The sequence below is a fragment of the Mobula hypostoma genome, chromosome 24 (genome assembly GCF_963921235.1).
Source record: "Mobula hypostoma chromosome 24, sMobHyp1.1, whole genome shotgun sequence".
NCBI lineage: Eukaryota > Metazoa > Chordata > Chondrichthyes > Myliobatiformes > Myliobatidae > Mobula > Mobula hypostoma.
Genome location: NC_086120.1, coordinates 25,294,229 through 25,317,860, shown reverse-complemented (window position 1 = coordinate 25,317,860; position 23,632 = coordinate 25,294,229). Strand labels below are relative to the sequence as shown.

Genomic DNA, 23,632 nt, shown 5'->3' with positions numbered 1-23,632 from the left:
TGCAAGTTAAAATCCATAATACATTATTTGGTATGTTACGTGCTAACATAGAGGACAATTCATATTCAAAAAGCATAGATATGGTGTCTTCGCAACTACCTATAAATTTAGCATTCTTGTTTCAGAGGTGCCAGAGATGCATTGTTACAAATGAAACTGGGTTCACAGCTTTTAGGAAATGCATTGTTATGAACTCAATCCACAGTACTTTGTCAAAGAGCAGAAGACTGATGGCTGAAGTAATTTATTTAAGAGTAAGTGAATCGTCTACCCAAAACTCACTCTAACAGTCGTGAGAATACGTCGGTGAGATGCCGATTTCACCAGACTGAAGCTTGCAAGCATTTAGTGCGGGTGGGGCCCTCGAAAATGCAGGGCCCGTAGCATATGCTACTTTTGCTAGTAGGTTAATCCAGCCCTGGGTTTAAATCAACCTTGGTCCTGGTGAAATTTGAATTATGTTAATAATTTGAAATTAAAATGGTCATTGGGAAAATTTTACCAGAAACGGTAGATTTTTGCAAGAAACCACCTCCCCCACCCCTCCCCATCGTCTTGCAGCTTAAGAAAATTGCCATTTCTGCCTGATTTACTCCACTTGTATCTGAATTCTGACCCACCATTCAATCTGCGTCTTGAACTGAAACAGCAAATAGGAATGGGCAATAAAAGCGAGGGGCAGGAATGAACTGGGAAAAGCCCGAGGAGGTACACCAGTCTCCGAGGGTCGGCCCTGAGGGAGGTCCGCATTGTTGAAGCAGAGATACTGAGGGAGTGCGATACGATTCAGGGCTGGACTGTTGGAGGTGCCGACATTCAAATGAGCTGCTTAACCGAGGTCGCAATTACGCTCTCAGGTGAAGTCGTTCCATAATACAGTTCAAAGTGGAACGCCAGAATTCTCTCTGGGGCCAAGGTTTATTCTTTAGTGTAGATAAATGTGATCATTGTCGCAATTCTTTTCGTGAGCCCAGATAACTACTCCGTTTACTATCTGAGAGCCATGACAACATTTCCGAAGTTTTTCATTGGCTCCTTAAGCCTCTGGAAGGCGGAGAAAATCGCTGGGATCGACAGGTTATGTTGCGAGACGCCCTTAAACCTTCTGGGGGTTGCTTTGTGCCGGTGTTCCGGGCGGCTTCAGATCAGGACGTTATTCTGTGGACTTTGTCTCGTCTCAGTCTGAATCTTTGTCAGAGACACTGCGGACACCTGGCTCGGCACTGAACTTCGGGATCGACAGCCATGCATCCTGGTGCAGGATTTGCAGCGTTTCTCGTGTCGCTGAGCGCTATCCCCGTCTCTCACCTGCTCAACAGCCTGTCGGCCATGGAAAGGTGAGCCGCCCAATCAGTGATTGTGTGCAGAAGGCTTGCGAGGTGGAAAGTGGGGGTGAGTCAGTATCTGTGGAAGTGATTGAATTAGAACAGCTCTTGCCTTACAGAGAGATGAGCAAGTTTTCCTTGGCAGAAACCTCAGGGGAGGAGGGAAGGTAACTGTTGAAAGTCAGCACCATGGGGAAAGGAAGGGCCCGAAGCTCAGTGAGAGTCGGCTCCTGGTAAGAGAGTGGAGACGGAACAATGTTAGACTGCTCAGTAAAAGCCATTTATTGTCAGCAAGCAAAGTTCTAGGGTACAAAGGGGCGGAGTGTGACCTCAATGAGAAGATTGTAGGGTACTGGAGTCACCCCGTGAGAGAGCAGACCCGAGTTCCGAGAGAGTTCAGGGTTACGGGAACTGAGGGAACATTGAGATGACGTCCAACGTCATGGTCTCTGAATGGGAGAACGCTCCTAACTTTTACATTCTCATAGAAACCAGAAACAGGGGGTTAAGTTTTATCCTGTTATCCTATCAGGGCTTGCAGCGGGATCTGGACCAGCTGGTAAACATGGGCTGAAAAATTGCAGATGTCATTTAATGAAGACAAGAGTGAGGTGTTGCACTTTGGGAGGACTGGCACTGTGAGAAGTGTAGTAGGACAGAGGAATCTGGGTATACAGTTCCAAATTCCTTGAACGTGGCGTCGCAGGTATTTAGGGTGGTACAGAGAGCTTTTGGCACATCGACCTTCATAAGTCAAAGTATTGAGTACAGACGTTGGGATATTCTCTTGAGGTTGTATAAGACATTGGTGAGGCCTGATTTGGAGTATTGTGTGCAGTTTTAGTTACCTACATACAGGAAATATGTCAGTAAAATTGAAAGAGTGCGGAGATAATTTACAAGGATTTTTTCAAGACTTGAGTTACAGTGAAAGATTGAACAAGTTAGAACTTCTATTCCCTAGAGTGGAGGAGAATGAGGGGAGATTTGATAGAGACATACACAATTATGAGGGGTGTAGATAGGATAAATGTAAACAGTCCCCCCCCCCCCCACCCAGGTTGGGAAAGACTAGAACTAGAGGCCATGGGGTAAGGATGAAAGGTGAAATTTTAAGGGAAATGTAAAGAGGAACCTCTTCAGTCAGAGGGTGGTGAGAGTGTGGAACAATCTGCCTGCAAAAGTTGTGGATGTGGGTTCGATTTCAATGTTAAAGAGAACTTTGGATAGGTGTGTGGAAGAGAGGGGTGTGGAAGGCTGTGGTGCAGGTCAATTGGACTAGGCACATTAATAGTTCGGCACAGACTGGATTGGCCAAAAAGCCAGCTTCAGTGTTGTAGTGCTCTATGACCAATGAATCCAAAACAGAATTCACAAGGAATGTCTTTCCCTAGGAAGTGGTGGGAACGTTTAAATCCATCATAGCACAGTAAGGCCCTTCAGCCCATGATGTGGTGCTGACCTTTTAACATACAGTAAGATCAATGTAGCCATTCCCTCCTATGTAGCTGTCCATTTCTCCACCATCCATGTGCCTCATAGAAATCTCCTTCCTCAATTCTCTCAGATGACTGGATTGATTTAGCACCACGTTCTGCAGTGTCACCCTTGATGTTTACGCCCTCTTTTGCTCTTTGCTCTCTGATGTGCTCTCAATCTTTGCACTCTGGTTATCTGTGTTTAGTTTGATCATTCTGCTCTGACTTGTGGTTTTCCTTGTTGAGCGCAGATTGGTCAGATTTTGGATACTGACTGCAAAATCAGGTGAGGCCGGTATCTGGGAGATTGTTAACCTCAGAGGCAAATGAGCTGTGATTTTTTTTCTTTTCTTTAACACTTTTTGTCAGAAGCCATTATTATGAATGTTGCGCAAAATCTTTGAAAGGATACAAGTGGATGACTCTTGGGTGCCTGTATTTTACCCTTTTTCTGAGTGCTATGACAAGTTCAATTATGGTTGAAATTTAAAAATTGGTAGCACATTGAGTCCATCACAGTGTTTATATTGTGCACTAAGCCTCTTCTCACCTCACCCCCCACCCCCCCATCACAATATCCTTTCATTTGTCTGGTGTTTCTTTGAAGGCATCTTTGTTGGTTGACTCAGTTAGGAGTGACTTCAAGGTTCTTGCCTCTCTCTAAAGAATTCACCCTGAATTCTTTATTGGATTTATTAGAGACTGATGTTCGTAGTTAAGAGTAGTATGACTGTGGAGTGGAGAGGAGAACAGGAAGGATACAGATCCTTGAGCCTGTTCTATTTTTCATGAAGAGCATGGTTGGTCCACCACATCACTTTCATCTTCCTCTTGGTGCCTATTACCCTGGATCATCTCGATGCTATGAATCTCAGGTTGAACAGACTCGGTGACTGGCAGAGCGGCACACAGTGCTTGGAGTGAAGAATTCCAAAGATTCACATCCTCGGTAAATTTCTCTTCCCTTTTGACTTAAGTGGCTGAATCCCCAGGCTGAAATGATGCCTCACTAGTTCTAGGCTCTGGAGACTTCTCATCATCTACCACGCCAATCTCTTTCAGAATCTAATATTTCAGTGAGATTGCCTTGTAATAATCCAAATAGTTAAGATCCTTACCACCTCTCCTTCCCGGGATAATCTGTTTATCCCAGTAATTTGGTGAGCCTTCATTGCACGGCCTCCCGGTATGGACTCCAAGTGTGCTCTCATCGTAACCCTGCACGTTCACAGCATGACTGTGTTATTCTCATATCCTCATCCCCTTTCAGCAAATGCCATTGATGTGTCCACCTTCCAAATGACACACCCACATACAAAGCTGGAGGAACTCAGAAGGTCAGACGGCATCTATGGAGATGAATAAGCAATTGATGTTTCAGGCCAAGTCCCTTCATTAGGATTCCATCCGGATTGTTTGCTGTTTGTGGATGTTATATATAAGTAACCAAAGTCACTTGAACATTAACATTTGCGTTACCTAATTTTTTTCTAGTCCTCCTTCTGGTGTGAATGACTTTGCATTTCTCCCACATCATACTCCAAATGAAACGTTTTGTACATTTATTTAGTGTCCATCACTTTGCCTCCCCTCAATTCACATTCAACTGCCTTGCTTTATTTATGTTGTCTTTATATTTATTGGTGCAGTTCCAATGCCATATTTAAGATTGCTGACAACATCACTGTTGTCGGCTGAATCAAAGGTGGTGGCAAATTGGCATATGCAGTAGGAGGGAGACTGAAAATCTAGTCGAGCGGAGCCACAGCAACAACCTCTCACTCAGCATCAGCAAAACCAAAGAGCTGATTATCAACTACAGGAGGAGGAAGCCAGAGATCCTTGAGCCAGTCCTCTTTAGGGGATCGTTGGTGGAGATGGTCAGTAGCTTTAAATTCGTTGGCATTAATATATCAAGAAATCTGATCTAGGACCAGTACCTAAGAGTCATCACGAAAAAAAAGGCCTGGCAGCATCTCTGCTTTCTTAGAAGTTTGCATAGATTTGGTATGCCACCAAATATTCCAACAAACTTCTGTAGATGCACAGTGGACGGGTTGCATGAAGGTCTGGTGTGGAAACACCAATGCCCAGGAACAGAAAAGGCTACAGAAAGTGGTGGAGACAGCTCAATCCGTCATAGGCATAGCCCTCCCCACCACTGAGTACACTTACATGGATAGCATCCATAAACAGCATTCATTATTGAAGACCCCCACTATCGAAGCTAAGCTCTCTACTCGCTACGACCATCAGGCAGGAAGTATGGAAACCTTAGGTCCCACGGTATCTGGTTCAGGAATAGTTATTACCCTACAACCATCAGGCTCCTAAACCGGTGAGGATAACTTCATTGACCACAACTCTGAACTGATTCTACATCCTACAGGCTCACTTTCAAGGTCCCTTTACAACTCATGTTCTCTGTATTTTTTTTCGTAGTTTGTCTTTGCATGTAACAAGAGCTATATAACTCATCTCCTTCTACCGTAGGCCTGGAGGTCCAAAATCCGTATGCTCCACGACTGCCGAGCTAAGTGTGTAAATGTAGGAGGGGACTATGTCGAAAAATAAATGTACTAGGTTTTCTAAAATTGACTTCTTCTACCTTAGGCCACAAACTTATCAATCACCCCTCGTACTTTGAGAATGAGTTTCCATTTGAACTTTGAAGTCATTAATATAGATCGGAAGTAGCTTAGGCTTGTTACTGATCCCTGTGGAACTTCCATCCTAGTAGTCTATCAGCATGAAATAAAAAAATATTTAACCTGTTTATTTCTTCCATTTTTTGACATCTAACCACTCCTCTGAAGAGGTTAAATCATATGTGGATGAATTTTCTGTTTTCCTTGTCAAACACCTTCATCGTTATAAGACTATAAGACATAGGAGCAGAATTAGGCCATCTAATCCATCGAGTCTGCTCCGATCCTTTTTCTCTCCTCCTCAACCCCAGTTCCCGACCTTCTTCCGTAACCTTTGATGCCATGTCCAATCAAGAACCTGTCAATCTCTGCCTTAAATACACCCAACAACCTGGCCTCCACAGCTGCATGTGGCAACAAATTCCACAAATTCACCACCCTTTGGCTAAAGAAATTCCTCTGCATCTCTGTTTTGAAAGGGTGCCCCTCTATCCTGAGGCTGTGCCCTCTTGTCCTAGACTCTCTCACCATGAGAAACATTCTTTTCCCATCTACTCTGTCTCGGCCTTTCAACATTCAAAAGGTTTCAATGAGATCCCCCCCTCATCCTTCTGAATTCCAGCGAGTACAGACCCAGAGCCATCAAACGTTCCTCGTATAACAACCCTTTCATTCCTGGAATCATCCTTGTGAACCTCCTCTGAATCCTCTCCAATGCCAGTCCATCTTTTCTAAGACAAGGGGCCCAAAACTGTTCACTATACTCAAGGTGAGGCCTCAGAAATGAATCTCTCTGTTTGGTCTCCTCTTAACCCTACCTGTTGTGGAACTATGGAATTCATTTCCTAAAGCAGTGTTGGGAATTGAATCACTTGCTCCCTTCACCAAAAAATTGAGGGAGAATATCTTCATGGGTTTGGTGAAAGGGAAGCATGATGGCACTGGGGATTGATCTAGACCTTTTTTTATGCCATTGACAAAAACCATTAAGCAAGGGGTCTATGGATCCCAGATTAGGAATCCCTGATCTAGATGAAGGCATAAATTTAATGGGGTAGCTTTAAAATTAAATTAAAGGCATCCGTTAGTCTTGAAAGTCCATGGATCTGCGCCTGGAAAGTCTTCACTCTCCAGGGCGCAGGCCTGGGCAGGGTTGTATGGAAGACCAGCAGTTGCCCATGCTGCAAGTCTCCCCTCTCCACGACACCAATGTTGTCCAAGGGAAGGGCATGAGGACCCATACAGCTTGGCACCAGTGTCGTCACAGAGCAATGTGTGATTAAGTGCCTTGCTCAAGGACACAACATGTTCCCTTGGCTGGGGCTCGAACTCACGACCTTCAGGTAGCTAGTCCAATGCCTTAACCACTTGGCCACATGCCCACAGCTTCCTTTAATACCATAATAATGTCATGGTTCTGATATCCAAGGAATGTAACCCATTTTATTGGCTTTTTCCTCTTCAGACTGCTTGCATGATTTGGGATGCCCAAATGGTGTGTGGGGGAACAAAATAGAAACCTATTTCCAGGTATAGGGAAGATGTGTGTTAAGGTAACAAAATGTGCTTTTATCCTTGTCTTGGCGCTCCATACCAATAGTTTCTTGTTTATATTACGTGCACAAGGTGATCTTTCTGTTTACGTGACTGTAACACATAATCATTTTCACTTGCATTTAGGACATCAGCTGAATACGATTCTTCCTCTTTCCAGTTGCTCTGCCCATAATAACTGAAAAAATGCACACTGTATGAACATTGTGTTGGCGCGTGGCCAAGTGGTTAAGGCGTTCGTCTAGTGATCTGAAGGTCGCTAGTTCGAGCCTTGGCTGAGGCAGTGTGTGTGTCCTTGAGCAAGGCACTTAACCACACATTGCTCTGCGACGACACCGGTGCCAAGCTGTATGGGTCCTAATGCCCTTCCCTTGGACAACATCAGTGCCATGGAGAGGGGAGACTTGCAGCATGGGCAACTGCCAGTCTTCCATACAACCCTGCCCAGGCCTGTGCCCTGAAAACCTTCCAAGGCGCAAATCATGGTCTCATGAGACTAACGGATGCCTATATAATAATGAACATTCAGACCAGTATACTTCATATGAATAAAATCAGCTGCTTCGTTGTTAGGAAGATTAGAGGTACGGTGACCACCTAAGCCAGCATTTCATAGTTTCAAATTTTTCATTGTTTTCCTGGACAGAACAAAGTTTAGAATTACTTTAAGTTAATGGTTATTGTGTTTATCCAATGCTGAAATACAGAATTTGTGCACATGTGCAAGAGAATGTCCAATTTGGTCTTCTTCAGGATGTCTCCAGGTATTCCACATAAAATCTGGTAAAGTTTCAATAAAGGTCTTGTGCAGTTAAATATGCCATTCCAAACTGTTGTTTTGTAACTCCAAAGTATAAATGTAATCAAAAGAAAAACATGGAGCTGGGGATAATGTGTATGCTTCATTTTTTTTTTACTTTAGTGAGGTGTGTATTTATGACATGTTTAAATAAACAATATATTTATAATATTACTGAAATATTAAACACACAAAATTTGTCACTGCTTAGCTATAAACTTTAACTCAATATAGAATGCATCTCAACTATATACACAGTATACTATATAATACAACTACTATATACAGACATCCACAGCATAGCAAATTTTAAATTGGCCCATTCAGGCCGAAAGATGTCCCTCCAAGGCAACGCACAAAATGTTGGAAGAACTCAGCAGGCTAGGCAGTATCTATGGAAAAATGTAAACAGTCAACGTTTTGGTGTGAGACCCTTCATCAGGACTCTTAACTATGCTGTGCTTTTTTTTAAAAAAAAAGATGTTTTCCTGTAGTTTTTTTAACTCAAATGTCTTGCTGCACTTCAACAGACAGGTTGGCATCTTGGTTTCATTTAAAATTTACTCGTCGCCACTCTTATGTTTTGTAATTCTAAAACATAGAACTAATCGAAAGATAAGCGTGGAGCCAGATACAACGTGTGTATTTCATTTTTTCACTTCAGGGAAGCATGCACTTATATCAAGGTGGTGTAATGACATATGCCATTCATATACTTTTACACATAACCTGTAATGAATTATGTAAACAACAAAGAATGCTTAATCAAACCATATTTACAATAGTACCGAAATATTAAATACACAACACAAACAGGTCACTTTTGCTTTACATTTCTAGACCATTAATTTGTACCACATACTTCATGCACAGACACAGCCAAATACTCCAAACAGTTCAAAGTATCCTGAACACCAAGTGTAATCGATAAGGAACTACGGTAAACCTCACTGCGCTCATTCTCAGCAATCACATTTGGTGACAGTTGCTCTGGACAGCTCCATGGGTGTCTGTAGGCTAGTGTATTTGTTGCTGGGGAAATAATGGCCCAGTGTGCTGAACTGTGTTGTAGCAAATCAGTTTACTCAGTGTCCAAAATCTGTAGCCATTCAGTAGAACTGCTGAAATGCTTAAGTGTCTTAATCACCAATAGTTTAGAATCCACTTTTAGAGCTTTGCTAACCTGCAGTATGACATTTTCATCTACCACCTTCTGGCACTGGTACACAGATTAACCTGTAATTAACATTTGCATTGTTGGCGCAGAAAAAAGAGACTTTGACCAGTCTAGTTTGAGAGTTGCAAGTATTTTCCCCTAAGAAGTGTGTTGGCTTTAGACTCTGGAATCTGTTTTTTTTTTGTAAATTCAGCAGCTTATCTTGAGATACTAGGGACCTGAACAATGAATAGGTTTTAGATTGTCTTTGTTTGTTGTATTGGTGGTAACTGGGAAGCAGGACCTGTCCTTAACTCTGACGGCTATCAGCAAACACTACTGACAGTGGTATTAGTTTGTCTGCAGCTGGGTTTACCCTGGTGCGTGTAATCATGGAATCTAGCTGGATAGTGCTGACACATTCAGTACACAGTCACAAGACTGACATTGGCATTTTACGCTGTTGTACATAGTTAAGCTATGCAGCGACATCTTGATGTTTGAAGAAGAAATTTTACCATTTGCATAAGGTGTTATGTCCAACTCTGTCATGAATGTATCATGGCCTGGTATGGAAACACCAATGCCTTTGAATGGAAAATCCAACAAAAAAGTAATGGATATGGCCCAGTCCATCACAGGTAAAGCCCTCTGTATATGTAATAATTGAGTAATATTGTAAATATTTTTAGTTAAGGATTCTTCATTTAAATAAATATTTTTAGTTAGGGTTTCTTCGGTTATATGTAAAAAGACCGATGATGTATGCAATCCACATGCCACTACATGATACATGCATGCCTCACTCAGTGATAAATAAACTTACACGACTTATCCCCTTCTCCTTGTTTCCTTTGAATTAGTTTAACATTTTGGAGTTGAAAACATAACACGCTCCCATCCATTGAGTACATCTACACGTAGCCTTGCTGTTTTCCTGCATCATCCATCATCAGGGACTTCCTGTAGAAATGCTCATTGCTGCTATGCCAATGATCAGACCTCTACTTTTATTTACAGCTACCCACCCTGTTTTCAAAGTGTCGCCGCGATTCCAGCACCAATGTAACAGGCCCATAAATGACTGACCCTAACTTGGACATCTTTGGAATGTAGGAGGAAACTGGAGCACCTAGAGGAAACCCACATGGTTACGGGGAGAATGTAAACTCTTTACAAGTAGTGGAGAGAATTCTACCCTGATCTTACAGCTGGTGCTGTAAAGCATTATGCTAACCACTTCTCTACCAAATCACTGCTTGGGCACAGGCTGAGCCTAGTAAATGTGGAAATGTACCTGTAGTAACAAAATGGAACCTGTATTGTACCAGAGTGCTTTGCCAGTAGTGTTTGCGCAACATTATGCGGACGGACCTTGAGTATATGAAAAACTGCAGAAAGGCAAGTGATTCGGTTACTGGAAGAATGCCAAATGCACTAATTAAGCAGACTAACAGAATGCACCCTGTCCCCTGAACTGGCATGGGTAGATAACATTAGTGTATAATGGAATGACTACACTGTTTGTTTTGTTGAAGCTACCTCCAGCTCTTGTGTGGTGATGCCTTTCCTTGCAACAAGTAAAATAAATGCTTTTATGATAGATCCAGTCTTTGTTCTTTGTTATAAGATGTAGTGAAAAGGTGTTCGACATAAACTGTAAAGTCTTCCCAGCCTATAGATGCAACATTTAATCCTGTGGAGGGATGGTGTGTGCACTGGCTTGACAACGAACGTGGAGCCTCAGAGAGGTGCAGCTAGTAGAGCTACTGCCTCCCAGCTCCAGCGACCCACATTCACTAATAATCTCCAATGCTTCCTTCATGGAGTTTGCAGATCCTCCCTGTGACTGCATGTGCTTCTTCCTGCATCTGAATCACATGCAGGCTGGGATTTAATTGGCTATCGTAAAATTGCCTCTAATGTTGAGCTGAGTGTTGGAACCTAGGGGTTGAAGGGAATGTGGAGGAAGAAAAAGATTTGTGTAAATGGGCGCTTAACAGTTGGTAAGGACTTACTGGTCTAAACTGCCTCTTTCCACATTCTGACTCACTAGGGAGACACCATACCAAATCTGTCAGCTATTTAACTGAGAATCTTGATCTGCAAAACATAGCCATCATGGAAACATGAGGAATCTGCAGATGTTGGAATTTCAAGCAACACACATAAAAGTTGCTGGTGAACGCAGCAGGCCAGGCAGCATCTCTGAGAAGAGGTACAGTCGACGTTTCAGGCCGAGACCCTTCGTCCGGATGAAGGGTCTTGGCCCGAAACGTCGACTGTACCTCTTCCTAGTGATGCTGCCTGGCCTGCTGCGTTCACCAGCAACTTTTGTGTTTTGATAGCCATCATGGAACCACCCCCCCCCACCCCCGTTAATTTGTGGAAATTGGACAATTGGCATCATGTCATTTCCTTGATTATGACCCAGGATAGACACTAACCCTAAAGCACTCTAGACTGACTGACAATTCCCTTTCTCTTTCAAAGCCCGATGGTGGTCTTTGCTGCTGGTGCTGGCGTTCTCTTGGGTCTGCTGCTCTTACTGTACCTTCTGGTTCGAGGAAATTGCCCTAAGGACCCCCTGTTTTATGGTAAGGGAACCTCTTGGAGAACTCTAGACCTGCAGCTTCAGAACAGAGTAGCAGGAGCCTTCATTGACACTTGCATCCAAAATTGAATCATCAGCTATTATGTTCACGGCTGGATAGAACTGAATCTACATGAATCAGACTGAATCAGCAAGTCTCCATTATTTATGGACCCTTTGGTTTCAGAGTTGGAAGCATTGAAAAGTAGTAAATCCTAGCTGGTGAATCAGTCAAAATTATGCGTGTCAGCTTCATATTGTCCTGGAAATAATGTGACCCTAGATAGGAGGTGAGATTGCAGGTGGGGGTGTGACAAGCAGGTAAATGATGGTGGGTTATTGAGTAACTCTTGAATATTGTTGCAGTTTTTGCAGTGTTCTCATTCACAAGTGTCATCGATTTGGTTATCTCCCTGGAGCTAGATGGTTACATCAAAGGATTCATGGCATTTTACTTAAAAGAGGTGGGTTCAATTGGAATTTCCATCACATTAAGTTAATCTCCCGCTGGCTTCATTCCAATGCTCTAGCATTCCTGCCTGTCTCTCACTTTAGCTTTCAGGGCCTTTCAGAGGAGATTAAAGCAATGCCTGACTGCCTCCTATAGTCATAGTCATACTTTATTGATCCTGGGGAAAATTGGTTTTTGCTGCAGTTGCACCATAAATAATAAATAGTAATAGAACCATAAATAGTTAGATAGTAATATGTAAATTATGTCAGTAAATTATGAAATAAGTCCAGGACCAGCCTATTGGCTCAGGGTGTCTGACCCTCCAAGGGAGGAGTTGTAAATTTTGATGGCCACAGGCAGGAATGACTTCCTATGACGCTCTGTGCTGCATCTCGGTGGAATGAGTCTCTGTCTGAATGTACTCCTGTGCCCAACCAGTACATTATGTAGTGGATGGGAGACATTGACCAAGATGGCATGCAACTTGGACAGCATCCTCTTTTCAGACACCACCGTGAGAGAGTCCAGTTCCATCCCCACAACATCACTGGCCTTACGAATGAGTTTGTTGATTCTGTTGGTGTCTGCTACTCCTGAGGTGCATGAATAAGTAATGGGAATTATCAATAATTTCCTCCACCCACGAACACTGAAATGTTGTCCGGTCATCGCTGTTTTCTGGGAGGTTATGGCCAACAATTGGCATGTTCTTTACAATAGGAAACAGCTTTGAATGCCTTGAGGTTGGGAAGGGCTGTAGAAATGAGACCCTTCATTTTCTATTGATTGTATTCAGTTGTCCAGTGTCAAGAGACTAGGATGCACACACACACCACCCAGTGCATCTTGACGTAGTGGGCAATGGGAGTTAGGCAGCAGAGAATCCAGTCCCTTCTGAATAGGTCAGAGATGTTTGGCCAATAATGGGGGGTGCAGGATGTTTGGAGGCATTTCTGTTGCTGTTTTGGAAACTCAGCAAGGATGGCACGAAGGTCATCGTGCTCAGGATTGCTATGAACCACGAGCATGCTACCTGTTGTCTGGATGACCCATGCAGTGTGCTGCCTCCTGTGCGCCCTGGGTCCCAGTGAGCTTGCAGCCTGAGGAACGAGAGGGCAACGTGAGCTTAATCTCACTAAGAGTAGGATCACCTGGAGGTTTGAGGATTCTTCCCATTTCTGGAGCACAGGGAGACTCTGGAATGTGTCACTGACATCACATCCAATAGAAGGTTTGAGCCTTCACTGGGAATGTGGCTCTGGACTGGTTTTCAAACTGTGGGTCGCGGGGTATGTAGAAAGCCATTTCCCTTATTGTCAGAGTTTTGCTTTGCCTCCCCGCTGATTGCGTAGGATGGATGATGTGGTGTGTGAGCATCTGTACCTGATGCTCTGCCTGTCACAGTGTGGGAAAAAGCTTGATGAACCACCATGTCTTTTCCTACCTGTATAAGCTGGCAGGGTAGTTGCTGCGGAGTGGAACACAGGGGACGGTTCGGAGCAGGGGTGTTCTGGCCAGTGGTGAACCAAGGTGCTGTTTCTGTTCTCCCGTCACAGGGGGAGCCTTACCTCCGCAGTGCCTACGGAACCCTCATCTGCTACTGGGACGGCACCGTCCATTATGTGCTCTACCTGACCATGATAGCCGCAATTACACTTGGGTAAGACACCAAATAGTAACACACCTCGATGCCCGCTATTGATAGAGAATGTGGGTGCCGTCTCGTGAAGGGGAGGCTGGCCTTGGAAGGGTGCGGGCCATTAGAATCTGGTTTATCATCACCGACAGACAGAGAGAGAGAGGGAGGAGTGGAGAGTTCGTCATCATGCCCAACGCCGGCCCCCTAGGCCTGAGTTGACGTAGTAGTAGTAGACAAACTGTATGTCGTGAAATTAGTTGTTTTGTGGCAGCAGTACAGTGCAAGACATAAAAATTACTTGTAGGCATCTGTTAGTCTTGTGAGACCATGGATTTGCGCCTTGGAAAGTTTCCAGGGCGCAGGCCTGTGCAAGGTTGTATGGAAGACCAGCAGTTGCCCATGCTGCAAATCTCCCCTCTCCACGCCACTAATATTGTCCAAGGGAAGGGCATTAGGACCCACACAGCTTGGCACCGGTGTCATCGCAGAGCAATGTGTGGTTAAGTGCCTTGCTCAAGGACACACACACTGCCTCAGCCAAGGCTCAAACTAGCGACCTTCAGATCACTAGACAAATGCCTTAACCACTTGGCCACGTGCCAACACCAAAAATTACTACAAGTTACAATAAATAGTGCAAAAGAGAAGTAGTGAGCTAGTGTATTTGTGTTCATGGACCTTTCAGAAATCTGATGGCAGAGGCGAAGAAACTGTTCCTAAAATATAGAGAGTCTTCAGGCTCCTGTACCTTCCCCCGAGGGTAGTAAAAAGAAAAGGACAGGACCCAGGTGGAAAGGGTCCTTAATGATGGATGCCACCTTTCTTGAGGCACTGCCTTTTGAAGATGTCCTTGCCGATGGAGCTAGCTTCACCACAGTGATACTGGGGATGAAAAGGTTAGCGGAACCGAGCTTGCATGGGACCTGAAGCACGTGCAGTGATGGAGATAGAAAGTACGCATGATAACAAAGCCCCGTGGTTTCCCCACAGGAGGAATTACCGGACTGTCGGCCTGTACTGGCTGGGCTCCCTGGCGATGAGTCTGGTCACCCTTTTACTTGGAACTTCTGTGGGTGAGTATCACTCGGCTCTCATTCCCACCCTGCCTGGGAGCTGCCACGTAGAAGGAAAAGTAACCAAATAATGGCAGTAAATCACAAAGGGAAAGCCTTCAGTCTGGGCGAGTGCATTGTTACCTTGAGATACTTGGTGTGACTGGAGAGCCTCTAACAACCAGATCAGCTGTGATCCCGTGGAATGGTGCACTAGATGAGTGGAATTTGGCTTATTCCTGTTTTTCCATTATGCCCCTGTCCTGGCTGTGCTTGAAGCGATAGCGTAGGGCAGGAGTTCCCAACCTTTTAATACCATTAAGCAGGAGTCTGTGGACCAGAGATTAGGAACGCTTGGTAGCGGGAGTTTTACTTTTTCTTTGTCCTGTGCTCTGCCTGACCTGATAGGTTTAATTCAGGATGTAGATGGGAACTCTTGTGGAATTCAGCATTTCGTTAACTATACAACGAGCAGAGACTTGCATAATACAAATATATTTGCCGCTTTATCTGAAAGCTGTGCCTGTAATGTGTTCTGTCTCCAATCCGGAAGGTAAATTCGGAAATGATATTCGTCCTGCCTTCTTGCTGAACGTACCATATGTGCTGATCCCACTTTGGGCTGGAAAGAAAATTTTGTGGAGCCCCAGACCTTTGTCACAGGCAACAGCTGATCAGGTGAGGAAAACGTGGATCAAAAAGGATCTGGAGAAATCACAGCACTGGTTCTCTCGAGAACAGGGAGGTTTCCATGAAGCTACAGTTACCGTGTGGAGGAAGCTTTATTTCCATAGCTAACCTTGCACTGGGAGTGCCTGATGGAACAGTGCAGAGGGAGCTCAGCATTGGATCAAATAGCTACTGGCCTATTTCTGGAAGTGATGAGACAGTGGTGACCAAATATATCTTCCTCAGTAGAGTCCTAGTGATGGATGACGGAATTAATAGAAAGTCGTGCTCCCTCTATTTTGTTCTGCCAAAACTCCCAGAGCAAAGTAGCATGGATTTGATATAGTTCCGTACTCCCTGCAAACATCTCAAACCGATGCTGACCCTGCCCTGGAATTGTTGCATAGGATGGGGTGGAGAGAACTTTAACTTGTACCTAAATCTTTTCTTCTAAGCCTTATATTTTCTGTATCAAAAATTTTTTTCTTTACAGTTTGGGAATGTGTGAGTGTCTGGAACATGGACTAGGCGTGTAGGTGAAGTAAGGGATCTGAAATGTGGACTAGGGATTGGGAAAGTGGGCCAGCTGCCTGTCTGGATGGGACTGGAGTGTAGTCTGGCTCGTTAGTGACTGGGTATGCAGTGGGGAATGAGGTAGTGGGGTAAGGACCCCTTTGGCCTGAGTTTAAAAGCTCTGCAGAGGGGCATTAATACATATGCTGAAGAGGCTGGTCTCCATTTGTCTTGGCCCCCTTTGCCACCGCATCACGTCCTTGCTCTGCGAAGTCCGTGGTATCTGGTCAGCACAGACCACACTGCATTATAAACACACACATCAACTTCCACTAAAAAACTGAAAAGTGTGTGACTGACAGAACAGCTAGAGTGTGGCTACTCTCAGCATGAGAATTCCCACGTGTTAATTCCATAATTATTAATTCTGTCAGTGTTACTGTTTGATTATGTTACAGTTCATTAACAAGAATATTAACTATTTTCTCATTATTAATTGCTAATTATCACCTGATGACTTGCTATTGATCGTGATTAAACATGTGATGGATTACCTATTGGTTGCTAATCTGAACTGGTTATTTTGGCTGTGCTGTTGTCATTTCCTCAGGTTGCCACGGAGCAGAGGAAGTGGTTGTATCGACGGCCTCTGGACTTGTGTCTTGTGCTTTACCTGTTGTTTGCCATCTTTTACACACTGCTCAGGGGCTTTGTAAGTTTTGACTATGTTTGTGAACAGATATGCTTTGACTGACTTGACGCAGTTTGTTTCAACCCTTCTAAACAACCTTTACTACCACACCAACCCTTCTCAGGGCCCTAGTATTGGAGCTGGGTGTCCAGCGGTTGCAATAGAGGGAACCGCTGTGGAAATTGTGAAGAACACTTTAACTTGGGTGTTAGCTGTGACTCTGCGCTCTCCTTCAACAGTCCTGGCATGCATGCCCCTCTGAGGATGTACTGCACTGTCAAGGAGGGATAGCAGATCAGACGGCGAGTCACATTTTTTGTGGAAGGTGGGGGGACGGTTTAAGAGTGTGTCACAATGTTGAGTCACTGGGGAGGGAGCTGTCGGTGGTGGAAGGAGGGAGTTCTAAAGCAGGTCTACACTATCGACTGTTTCAGATAAAAAGTCACCCTGTAACTCAGATGGATGTTGGGGGCGTCTGGCCTTATTGGGAAAGAGCCAGGAAGTTCTGGCCATCCCGCGGCCCTCAATCACCAAGTGTAGAATTTAAGGCATTAACTTGTCACAAGAATCTGCAACAAGTCAGTACGGTGAGAATAGTTTTCTCATTCTGCACCAGTACAGGTCCATTTCCCCTTTGATCTCTGATAATTCCACAATGGCCACCTTGGGCCTGACCACCTCCATGGAAGAGGCGCCAGATTATTGGAATGCTATCCATGAGCAGTGTTGAATTCCTCTCTCTCGATCATTCATTGGTTAATTCAGCTAGCTGATCATCATAGAGTGGGTCAGACTTCCAGTAGGAAGCTGATGGGGTTGACAACACAAGTCTTCGCCGTTTAGACAACTTAAATGCCGGCCCAGATTGGAGGCAAGAGCCGATTTCGCTCGCTCTCTGTGATGCTCCCTCCACTCTCCCGCGCAGCGGAGCCTTCCGCTGTTGTTTGGTCAATTTAAACACTGGCCCAGCCAGACTGAAAGGACAGGGTGTCGAGATCTGAGCTGAGGGCCAATTCAGCTCGCTCTCCGTGATGGTTACTCCTCTCTCTGTGGTGCTGAGGCTATGAAGACTGCCCTGGCTGTTGTGCACCATGCCCACTAATATAGTAAACGGCTAAGCAAGACTTTGGGCTTCGGATCTGAGGACTCAATCTGGTTCGGAATACTGTTGCTCGGTCCAATTGTTTGCATGATTTAACTTTTTTTTTCTTCCTCTTGCACGAGCGTTGGCCTTTTATTTTTTTTAAATTGGGTTCTTTCATGTTTCTCACTTTGTGACTGCTTATAAGCGAACAAATCTCATGGTGTAGGTTGTATAATTTATACATTCTTCAATAATAAAAGTACTTTGAATCTAAATCCTGTATAATATTACCTTCCTTAGCAGTCAATGAAGGGCAAAAATTCAGATTTAATTATTTTTCTACATTTCCCTGCCCTCGCTCAGTGGGGTAGATTCACTTCCGGGAAGTTCGCTGAACTTGGCTGCTCCTTATGACATGTAGTTCCTTGATTTAGGTCACCCTCGACTGTCCCTTTGATATCTGTGACACCTACAAGTACGAACAGGAGCCTTATCTATTGGATCCAGTGACGTATCCCAGAATCCAGGTAAGATCCAGTTGCTGGGGAAAACGCTGAATGGAACGTCGGCCACTGCTGACTTGGATTATATTATCCTCAGGCTGTGCGAGGGGATCAAAGGTGTACGATCGTCCCAAAGCTGGGACCATGTCGATGATAGAGGCCAAGATAGGATGCACTCTTCCGGTGCCTGGGACTGGAATTCTCAATCAATTGTTCAAACCCCACCAGCTTCAGTTGTACCACTGCAGCAGTGTAGTGGTTAGTGTGATGCTATTACAGCTCAAGGCGTTGGGAATTTGGAGTTCAGTTCCAGCTTAGTTGAATTAAGGAGTCTGTGTGCCTGCTGTGGGATACATCATTTTCTCCGGGTGCTCTGGTTTCCAAAGACATACAGGTTAGTAGGTTAATTGGGCATTGTAAATTATCCCACGGTAGGGTTAGGGTTAAAGTTAAATCAGTATGTCAGGTGTTGCTGGGCGGCGAGTCTCGAAGGGTTGGAATGGCCCAATCTGCACTGTATCTCTATAATAAAAAAAATCCCTCTGGACTTGCACCACTCAGAGATGTGCTTCTCTAGTTCTGGCCTCATAGACCCCTCCTACCTTCACCCAGTCACGGGGGGGTTCGCCTTGAGCTGCTAATTCCCCAAGCTCCAGAGTTCACCTTCCTCGCCCTCTGACCAAACACCGTCACCCACCTCAGAAATCAAAGCTGAGAAATCGGAGGGGGTTTCACTTTTTATTTCAGCCCCACCAAATTGAAAAAACAAATCATCTTCGTGGAAGTGAAACATAATAATGAGAATTCCCAGGTGGTGTAGAAATTCAACTGGGCACCTTCTGGGATGTTTCATCTGCATATCTGCTGTGACGGGATGTCTATCTAATGATACCATTTGCCATGCACTATCCTTTTTGAAGGTCTGTGGGGTGGGGTGGGGTGGGGGGCAGTTAGACTACATTATCTTATGAGTGACAATCTCAGCCATTTTGGATCTATAAGCTCTGGAGCACCAGTCAGATGAGGGCACTGCTCACCTCGGCCATGTGGGACAAATGTTCCCCGTCCCAGGCGCCCTGCCCCGCTGCCAACCATGGACCCTGGTTTTGTTTGTAATTGCCAGCCTCATGGCTCTGGTGAGAGGTGGCTCACGTTGATGGAAATATTGTGATGCCTGTTCAGTAAGGCCTCAGACAAAGTAGTCATCTCTGCTCCTGCTGACCCCACGAGCATTTGCAGGCACTCATTGTTCTGTGTCAGCGTTTGAGAATGATCCCACAAGGTGCTTTGGGATAGGTTGCTGGTATAGAGTGGTTAGCGTAATGCTGGTTCAGCGCTAGCCATCACCAAGAGCAGTTCAATCCCCCCCACTGCACGTCCTTGTGAGCACGTGGGTTCCCTCCCACGTTCCAAAGACCGGGTTAGGGTTCGTGAGTTGCGGGCGTGCTACGGTGGTGCCAGAAGTGTGGCAATACTCACAGCTGCCCAGAACAAACCTCTCCGATTTGATTTAATGCGAAACAACAGATTTCACCGTTTTGATGTACGTGTGGCAACATTAAACTTCAAGTGCTAGAAATCTCAATGTCAAGGGAGTTCAGAATCATGATTTATTCTCATTGACATGTCATGAAATTCATTGTTTTGTGGGAGCAGTGCCCTGCAAGATATAAAATGATTACTGTGTTGGCAGATCTGCCCTCTCTGTAACACTGCCTCCTGATCATTTCATCACCTACATGCCAACTTTCACTTGAACCCAGCATAGTAGCAGCAAAGGCACAATTTTTTTTTTTAGGTGAGGGGTGTTGGGAGTTTCCATGGCAGGCACTTAACATTAACACCTCTCTTTCTTAGATGCTGGTTAATATGTTCTACCTCCTGCCCTTCTTTGGCCTGGCCCTGTATGGCCTGTTAGTGCCCGGCTGTACGTGGATGCTCGATTTGACCATAATATTTGCTGGAGCCATTGCTCAGGTGAGTAACAGGCACCAAAGGCGGCAGCATTGGGATTCTTTGCAACTGAAACACCAGTTGGGCCAAGGGTCAGGTCCCATCCATGGACTCCCATCAAAAATCACATTTCAGGAGGGGAGGAGGTCCAAGCACAATGTGCCTTCCTGTTTGCCATTCCCAACCAGACCTCCCTACTGGCAACTGCTTGTACCCGTCTCTATCTCTAGCACCTGAGATCCTGTGGCTCTCTAACTCCACTTCCTTGTCCATCCTTGACTTTTCAGAAGCCTATCGCTACCTTCTGCTGCCACGGTCCCAGCCTTCAGGGTTCCTTCCATCCACCTCTTTTAAGGGACACCATACAAAACTCCCTTTGACAAAACCTCCCCTCATATGGCTTGAAATAGTATTTGGTGTGATTACTCCTATCAATCACCTTGGTATTTCAGCTGTGCTTTGTGGCAATGGGTTATGGAACTCAACAGTGGATAATTCTGGTTTTACTTTCTCAGGCCCAGTTTTCCCACATTGGATCATCTTTACACCCACGCACTTCCTTTACGTACCGGGTCCCAGACAACGCTGTAGCCTCGTTCCTCTACGTTAATGTCTTCTTCGCTGCTGGTGCTCAGCTCCTGGCGTTTCGCTGTGCTATTTGCTCCAGCTTCTTCCTCAAAGGCGTGCCCAGAAGTAACGAGGAGATGGAGAAGAAAGTAAATTAAGAACCTGGCCTAACTGCACCGCAGGCTGAGGGGAAGCCACTAAAATGACGTCAAATGCAATGGCACACGTGGCTCAGGGTATCTCCCTCTTTCTATCACCTAGAGTAAGGAGTTCCCAACCTGGCATCCACGGACCTTTTGGTTAATGGTAGGGGTCCATGGCATTAAAAAAGGTTGGGAACCCCTGTCCTAGAGTCAGAAGTTCTTCTTAGTTTACTCGGTTTACTGGCACAAACATGTATTGTTGCCTCCCACTCCCTCCCAATTGCCTCAGAACCAAAAGCAGTTAAGAGTCAGTGTGGTGGGTTTCATTTAAGCCAGACAGTTGAATTGTTCTAGGAATTGGATAAGTCGTTCAAGAAAAAGTAAATGTCAGGGTAGCAGAAGCTACACACCAACTGGATTATTCTTCCAAACTGTATGGGGTTAATAGACCAAGTTGCCTCCTTTGTGCTATAAACAATTCTCTAATTCAAGGTTTGCTCTAGTAATCAACTTTATTGTATATATGTTTGTAAAATGTTTTTTTTATACGATCTCTTAATTTTTACCTTGCCTACTCTGGCTTAATATTTTGTAAAATAGAAACAATAAAGTTAATTTCATTTTGTACAAAAATACTTACTCAGTTTTATCAGTTCCAAATCCACGCAGGCAGACTACATTAAGATGCTCATCTGATGATAAAGCAAGTCACATCCTACCCAAGGCACTTGATTGATACCTGGTTTCAGTGCTGAGTGATGGTAGAGAGTCTCGGACCAGGAGTACAACCTCACTATAGGAGGATGTCCTTTTAGAATAGAGGTGAGAAGGAATTTCTTTAGCCGGAGGGTGGTGATGCTGTGGCAGCCAAGTCATTGGCTATATTTAAAGCAGAGATTGATGGGTTATTGATTAGAAAGGGCGTTGATGGTTCTGGAGAAAAGGCAGGGTGCTCAGTTCTGGTCACCTCACTACAGGAAGGATGTGGAAACCATAGAAGAGGAGATTTAAAGGATGTTGCCTGGTTTGGCGAGCATGCCTTATGAGAATAGGTTGAGTGAACTCAGCCTTTTTTCCTTGGAGCAACAGAGGATGAGAGGTGACCTGATAGAGGTGTACAAGATAATGAGAGGCATTGATCGTGTAGATAGTCAGAGGCTTTTTCCCCCAGGGCTGAAATGGCTAGCACGAGAGGGCACAGTTTTAAGGTGCTTGGAAATAAGTACAGAGAAGATGTCAGGGGTAAGTTTTTTTTATGCAGAGAGCGGTGAGTGCATGGAATGGGCTGCCAGCGACGGTGGTGGAGGCGGATATGATAGGGTCTTTTAAGAGACTCCAGGATGGGTACATGGACCTCAGAAAAATAGAGGGTTATGGATAACCCTAGGTAATTTGTAAGGTAAGGCCATGTTCAGCACAGCTTTGTGGGCCAAAGGGCCTGTATTGTGCTGCAGGTTTTCTATGTTTCTATGTAATGGGATTGAGGGAAAATAAATCAGCCTAGTCAGGCCTAGTCAGCCTGTCTTGTATAATCAGCCCTTAGATTATCGAATACAGGGAAGGAATCCTGTTATCACCTACCAGCATGCACCACAGCACTGTACCTCCCATTAGTGGAAGATGATGGCAAATTGGTCCCAACTATGAACAAGTTCTAGACTTAACCCCAGGTTTATAAAACAATCATCAGGCCCCATCTTCAGCCCATTTGCAGGGGTGGCCAACTTTTTACATTCCATGCGTCAATTTTTTCACACACGAGTTCAGATGCGATTTTTCCACGCATGAGTTCTATATTAACATATTTCTTACAAGAATTGAATGGGGGTACAAGAGTTGTATGGCCCATCTGAACTCATGAGTGAAAAAATTGATGCATGGAATGTAAAACGTTGGCCACCCCTGATTTATGGGGCCAACAATGAGATTTTAAGTCTAGGAGAGGATGCAATGGGGATTTACTGTAATGGTTGCAGGAATGAGAAGCTAATCACATAGACACTGCAGAAGCTCTGTTTTCACTCTACAGCATGGAAGGGTAAAAGAAAATTTAACCAAGGGAAGTTGAAATGAGGAGAAAAGTTTGAGTAAATATGAAGAGACATGCTTCCAGTGCAAAGGAGGGCATGGATTTAAAGAAACTGGCATCAGACCTGGAGGGGACGAAGCAGAGATTTTTCTATGTCTGTGTTATGTCTGTTTTCTATGTCTGTCTATGCAGATGCAATTTAATGTGGATAAATGTGAAGTTATCCACTTTGGTGGCAAAAATAGGAAAACAGATTATTATCTGAATGGTGGCCGATTAGGAAAAGGGGAGGTGCAACAAGACCTGGGTGTCATTATACACCAGTCATTGAAAGTGGGCATGCAGGTACAGCAGGCGGTGAAAAAGGCAAATGGTATGCTGGCATTTATAGCGAGAGGATTCAAGTGCAGGAGCAGGGAGGTACTACTGCAGTTGTACAAGGCCTTGGTGAGACCACACCTGGAGTATTGTGTGCAGTTTTGGTCCCCTAATCTGAGGAAAGACATCCTTGCCATACAGGGAGTACAAAGAAGGTTCACCAGATTGATTCCTGGGATGGCAGGACTTTCATATGAAGAAAGACTGGATGAACTGGGCTTGTGCTCGTTGGAATTTAGAAGATTGAGGGGGGATCTGATTGAAACGTATAAGATCCTAAAGGGATTGGACAGGCTAGATGCAGCAAGATTGTTCCCGATGTTGGGGAAGTCCAGAACGAGGGGCCACAGTTTGAGGATAGAGGGGAAGCCTTTTAGGACTGAGATTAGGAAAAACTTCTTCAC

General features: G+C 44.7%; 1 protein-coding gene across 2 annotated transcripts; it reads left to right on the top strand.

Annotated features, from left to right (window-relative positions):
- Positions 1–1,088: 1,088 nt before the first annotated feature.
- On the top strand, positions 1,089–22,554 carry tm6sf2b (transmembrane 6 superfamily member 2b). 2 transcript variants are annotated; one of them, XM_063032388.1, is made up of 10 exons: positions 1,089–1,337; positions 11,454–11,557; positions 11,920–12,017; positions 13,564–13,667; positions 14,637–14,719; positions 15,252–15,376; positions 16,491–16,592; positions 18,090–18,182; positions 20,016–20,135; positions 20,627–22,541. In XM_063032388.1, exons 1-10 carry the CDS (start codon positions 1,246–1,248, stop codon positions 20,834–20,836), a joined length of 1,131 nt encoding a protein of 376 aa, XP_062888458.1. In that variant the 5' UTR covers positions 1,089–1,245; the 3' UTR covers positions 20,837–22,541. The 2 variants fall into 2 exon arrangements, with proteins under 2 accessions (XP_062888458.1, XP_062888459.1); XM_063032389.1 differs by having other exon boundaries at positions 1,298–1,392; positions 20,627–22,554.
- Positions 22,555–23,632: the final 1,078 nt, after the last annotated feature.

Bases quoted from the DNA above. Each gene is read 5' to 3' on its own strand.
- tm6sf2b (XM_063032388.1), top strand. From the start codon at position 1,246: ATGCATCCTGGTGCAGGATTTGCAGCGTTTCTCGTGTCGCTGAGCGCT. The intron at 13,668-14,636 runs GTAAGACACCAA...GTTTCCCCACAG, and splicing joins ATAGCCGCAATTACACTTGG to GAGGAATTACCGGACTGTCG. The intron at 20,136-20,626 runs GTGAGTAACAGG...TTACTTTCTCAG, and splicing joins TTGCTGGAGCCATTGCTCAG to GCCCAGTTTTCCCACATTGG.